At 39.6% G+C, this 6,045-nt stretch overlaps 1 protein-coding gene across 1 annotated transcript; it reads left to right on the forward strand.

The window, feature by feature from the left end:
• The first annotated feature begins 273 nt into the window (after nucleotides 1–273).
• Nucleotides 274–1,421, forward strand: LOC126789870 (auxin-responsive protein SAUR32-like). Its single transcript, XM_050515938.1, has one exon. It carries the CDS (start codon nucleotides 720–722, stop codon nucleotides 1,203–1,205), a length of 486 nt encoding a protein of 161 aa, XP_050371895.1. The 5' UTR covers nucleotides 274–719; the 3' UTR covers nucleotides 1,206–1,421.
• Nucleotides 1,422–6,045: the final 4,624 nt, after the last annotated feature.

A 6,045-nucleotide genomic window follows, 5' to 3' on the forward strand; every position in this document is an offset into this window, starting at 1 on the left:
ATGAAATTAATTTATTTAGAGTAAAACCCCATTAAATTTATGATTGCGGATCTCTAAAATCGACATTGGACAGAAAACTAGGGTTAACCCAAAACTTGTTTAAATTCCGTAGAGGCCGGGAATCATAGTTAAATGGGTAGCTCTCTGGCGTTGACAAGTTGGCATATAACTGAAGACAAGTGGAGGGTTCGATCAATTAAAGAATAAATTATGATACATGTGGGCTTTATATATACCTCTTCCCCATGCTGGAGAGTTTGCCCAGCAAAGACGCAAAAGCAAGCTACGGCTTCACAGAGCTACAGCTCTTCGATCTCGTGAGGCTTTAACCCAATTTCCTCTTCCTTTTTATCCTTCTCCTACCACCATTCTTCATTACACTTTTCCTAAAACACCTACTCCACCAGTCCACCTCTTATTCATAAATTCCCCGTTCTTAATTACTCCAGATCCGGTCTTTTTCTGCACGATGTATTTGTTTCTTCATTGAGAAAGTATGAGTAATACAATGATGCCGAGGGTGAAAGTCATGGTGTATTTGGTCTATGACAGGGGTTAACACCACCTGATAGGTCTGATCCTTGAATTAAGCCTTCACTCTGTTCATAATACAAGTATGGAGGGTGGTGTTGTGTGTGGTTTCTGATAATAAAATTCCTATACACACTTCTTTTTCTTCTTCTTTTCTTCTTTGTCGTAGTCATTATTCTCTGTAAGTAATGAAGGGGAAAGGTAAGCAAGGCTTGATCACGAAAACATGGGAGCGATGCAAATCCATCGGCCGCAAGAGTACTTCCTCTGCGGCCGTGCCTGCTCTTACAAAGAAGAGCATGTCCTGCCCGAACATCGTCCTTTCCACGACGGATGATGATGCTCGTCTTCGTCACCGTCGCCAGGTTGCACCAGAAGGCTGCTTCTCCGTTTACGTTGGACCTGAAAAGCAAAGGTTTGTGGTGAAAACCGAGTACGCCAACCATCCCCTCTTCAAGTTGCTGCTTGAAGAAGCCGAGTCAGAATTCGGGTACCATAGTAAAGGTCCTCTCGTGCTTCCATGTGGCGTTCAAGTTTTCTACAAGGTGTTACTGGAAATGGAGGATTGCGGTGGTGCTGATGAGAAGGCTCCTCGAGGCTGTGGATTTGCTAAGCGCCATGGATCTTATCATCTTCTCAGCCCGTCTCGTTTGGTTGTCTTTAATCAATTCTAGCTAGCTAATTTATATCTATGAATCTATGATCATATATGTATCTCCGCTCAAGCTTGGGTTAATATGTATCTGTTTGGTTTATGTACATGATTTCTGGGATTTAATTAAGTTGGCTTTAGACTTTAGTCCTGCAACTAGGATGGGCTAATGGGAGAGTAAAAACACTAATTAAGCAGGACAAAGTTTGTGATATATTATACTGAACTTATACTTGGTTATGAATATTTATTTTCGTTTGTAAGTGCCATGGGTTAACTTAATGTTAATAGATGGAGTTCTCAAATCGCTATGAAATTTTTAGAGTATATCTAAAGAACAAAGATGAGGTATATATGTTAGACAATATCATCTTGCATTGGCATCTCATTTCTCGGCAAAACATAATAACATATATAATGAGATGAATTGCATTATAGGAACCGATTGATTAATGATACATTTAAGATCTAAGGTTGTCATGTAAGTAATCTTTCTTGTGATCTGAAATCAGCAGCAGATAAGATCATAAGATGATCAATGAGTTACGTTGAGGACGTAGCTATAGGCCTACATATATGAGCGTACATCAACTATTGGGTGGTATGAAATCTTGAATGCTACGTATACGTTAATTGACTTCTTGCTAAAGTGCAAACAATTACAACATCAAAATAGAAATACTATTTTTCTTTAATTAACTTAAATTAGTTGTCCACCTAATTACGTACGTGAAGTAGACAATTAATTTACTGATTATTCAATATTGCTGGGTCCTGGTTAGATAGATTTATAGGTAATTAGGTAGGATGGTTTTTACGTGCCACCTGATGGATCGAGTTATCCGAGTTATTGAGTATATATATGGAAAAAACCGGACCACTGATAAAGTGATCTGGGGTTCATATCCAAAACTAATTGACAATGGATGGAGTGGCTCAAACCCTTATAAACCCACATGCTAGGTTCTAATTCCCAATGTGGGATTTATATTCTCAACACGCCCCGCACGTGTGGCGAATTTTCAAGCCATACACGTGGACAACATTTTGGGTGACGTGAAGTCCGTGTTGCCATTTAGGCTTCACACGTGGACGTGGGTAACCCGCTCTGATACCATGATAAAGTTATCTGAGGTTCACATCCAAAACCAATTGGCAATGGATGAAGTGACCTAAACCCTTATAAACCCACAGGCTAGGTTCCAATTCTCAATGTGGGATTTATATTCTCAACAACCACAACCATTCATGTAATGACACGTTTTCTATTTTTAAGTTCGGGATCTTTTATTGCTGTTAAACATGATAATGAAGAGGTTGGGTTAAGTTAACCCAAACACTTTATCCAATTCTAGCATCCAAGCTGCATTCTTCTCAGTAAATCGAAGAATGTATCTGCATCCAGCCATCTCTTTAACTTTTCAAGCCACCATCCATCTACTCAGGGCCACCACCATGGTGTCGTTGTCGACACTGGAGCTTTTTGGTTCATTCAAGTACCAACTTCTATCTCAACTCAATTTTAGAAAACAAAATTCAATTACATAGATAACCGGAACTGGGTTTTATTGGGTTCAAGTTGAAATTGCTTGTACAGTACATATCTCAATTCAACCCTGATTGAAAATTTGTATATTTTTTTGGATCAAACAGTCCTTTAATTGGTTGATGAAGACTGTACATGAGACGTTGGAGATTGACTCAAGACAGTAGTAATTTGTGCCTTTCACAAGCAACATAGAAATTTTGAAGTTATATTGAACTAATGAAAGATGGACTTCTGGAAATAATAACGGAGAATGAAGGGGAGAGTTGGTTGAACTATTGAAGTGTTTGGGTTAAAGACACTTTCTCCATTATCTCTTTCAAACAACATTGAAAATCTTTTAAATTTAAAAGGATGTGTGACATCACATGAGTGGTTCGCCTCATCATTTAGCCCGCGGATTCGAAAAGCCCGCGGAGGCCCGCAAGCCCAATTGGCTTTTACCCGGCTCGGCCCGCGAGAAAACCCGCCAAAACCCGCTTCCGTGGGTAGAGGGTCGAGCTTAGATTAGAGGTGTGAAACCCGGCCCGGCCCACTCATGTTTGGGTTAAAGACTCTTTCTTCATTATCTCTTTCAAACAACATTGAAAATCTTTTAAATTTAAAAGAATGTGTGACAGCACATGAGTGGTTCGCCTCATCATTTAGCCCGCGGATCCGAAAAGCCCGCGGAGGTCCGCAAGCCCGATGGGCTTTTACCCGGCTCGGCCCGTGAGAAAGCCCGCCAAAGCCCGCTTCCGTGGGTAGAGGGTCGAGCTTAGATTAGAGGGGTGAAACCCGGCCCGGCCCACCAAAAGCTAGCAAGGTCAAGCCCGTAAAAACCCGTTAAATAATAAAATATTATACATACATATTTTATTAGATTCAGAGTTGTCACGATAGGAAAGATAAAGGAAACTATTGTATTATGAAGCAAGTATATGAATGAAACTTCTCGGAATCGATCAACACCAGCCGATATGATCGGTATATATATTTAGTGACCCTGTAAAAATTTCATCTAATTCGGACCTCGTCTTACTGTCGAAATTTTTATGGTTCCCTAAATATATATACTAATCACATATGTTGGTGTTGATCGACCATATTTCGAAGTGGAGTTATCAATGACCGAAGTGTCCACTAATGTATCATAACTTTTATATTAGGTTTATAATAAAACTATCGCATTATGAAGCGACTATATGAAAGAAACTTTTCGGGATCAATCGACACTAGCTGATGTGATCGGTATATATATTTAGTGACACTGTAAAAATTTCATCCAATTCGGATCTCGTTTGACCGTCATAATTTTCGGTAAACCGAAAACACCACTAATATGCTCTTAAGGGAGGACCCATTACAAAGATGCAAACGCCGAAAGCCATTTGCATATCTTAAAATCACCTAATTTTTGTTACCTATCGTGCATAGTCGCACTGAGAAAATCCATTTAGCAAAGCCCCGGTCAATGAGGTTTCAATATGTCAAAACGTCTCTTTTTTGGTTAACCGTAGGTACAAATGGTCAAACCATGTCCAAAATGGACGAAATTTTTACAGGGTCCCTAAATATATATAACGATCACATCTGCTGGTGTCGATTGGCCATATTTCGAACTGGAGTTGGCGATTGCCTAAGTGTCCACTAATGTATCATAACCTTTATATTAGGTTTAGAATAAAACTATCGCATTATGAAATTGTAATAACCCTAAATTTCAATACATTATTTGATTTAATTTGAATTCTATAAAGTTATGAATTTCAGTTTCAATGAATATAATTGTTTGCAACTTTACAGAACGGAAACAGAAACGTTCTCGGAACGTTTAATAAGAAAAACGTTACGTGAGTATGTGACGCGTTCGAAACGGACATCGTACATAAAAGTTATTCACGTCGGAAGTTAGTTTCCGATTTGGAAACTAGTATAAAAAGGAATTTTTTTTTCAACTAGGGTTTCCATAACAGGAAACCCCTCAGTTTCTCTCCGCCTCCCTCTTTTCTTTCTCCCCCTTCTCTCTCTTCGTCCCCGAAACTCTCTCCCTCCTCATAAACGCCGCCATCGATCCGCCGCCTCCAGGCCGACGTGACCTTCACCGCCGACACCAGCACCCTCGCAAGCTCGACCCAGTCCCCCTCCGAGCAAGCCACGGTCTCCCGCGCCACCACGAAGCTTCGACGCGATTCGCAAGGGCCGAACCCAATCGGTTCGGACTCTCCGACGAGCTCCGGCGTTCCCAAGGCTCGGAATAGGTGAGGTTTCCATCTAATTAGATATTGTGATGCTTGTTGGTTGGATTGATTGAGTTGTAGAGGAGATCGGAGAGAGAGGGTTTTGGGGAAGATGCCGCCGCTATGGGTGGCGCGTATGGGTGCGTGGAGGAGGTGGGAGACGGCGTGAGGCCGTGGGAAGGAAAGAGGAAGGAAAAGGGAGGATTTTGTGGCGGCGGTGGCGTGACACGCGCCGTTGGTGGCGTTGGCGCGTGAGCCCCACGCTCAGCCTGCCGGCGGGTGGCGCGTGTACCCCACGCGCCGCCACATGCGGTAGCGTGAACAGTGATTCCGAGAAGGGTATTTTCGTAATTTACTTAAATACGGTAAATGTAAATGTAAATTTTATTTACGTACGGTAAATGTAAATTAAATTTTATTTACGTACGGTAAATGTAAATTAAATTTTATCTACGGTAAATGTAAATATAATTTACTTTCAGTAATTGTAAAAAGGTAAATTGTAAAAGGTAACTTGGTAAATTTTATTTACTGAGATTGTATTTACTTTTGAATAGTATGTATACGTACAAAAATACGTAAATAGTACGTATACGTACAGAAATACATAAAACAGTACGTATACGTACAGAAATACATAAACAGTATGTACACGTACAGAAATACGTATTATTGTGTATTTGTACAGTAACAGTGAACAATAACTTCGTAAAACCAAAAAATGCTGAACAGTAACCGATTATTACTGTTTCGGCATTTAAAGGTTTACGAAACGATTCTAAATTCTTTTCTTATCTTTTCAAGGTGATATATAAAGTGAGGAAATGAATTTTTTTCGGAAATTGTGTGATTACGCTCGACTCGATAAGGTGAGTAAAATCTCACACATTTACGAATCTACTCTTGCGGTGATTCTAAGATATTTGCAAGAGTTTTTATTATTGAAATACAACATGTATACAATATAATGGATTCTATATATATTGTGATAAATGGTAATAAGTACATATATATATAATTTGCTATATTGTATACTGTTATGAATTCATCTGGATTAGGTCAATTTGATGACAAGTATATGAGTTTAATATTGAAAT

The sequence above is a fragment of the Argentina anserina genome, chromosome 4, assembly GCF_933775445.1.
Source record: "Argentina anserina chromosome 4, drPotAnse1.1, whole genome shotgun sequence".
Lineage (NCBI taxonomy): Eukaryota > Viridiplantae > Streptophyta > Magnoliopsida > Rosales > Rosaceae > Argentina > Argentina anserina.

Coding starts and splice junctions, on each gene's coding strand:
- LOC126789870 (XM_050515938.1), top strand. CDS start 720: ATGAAGGGGAAAGGTAAGCAAGGCTTGATCACGAAAACATGGGAGCGA.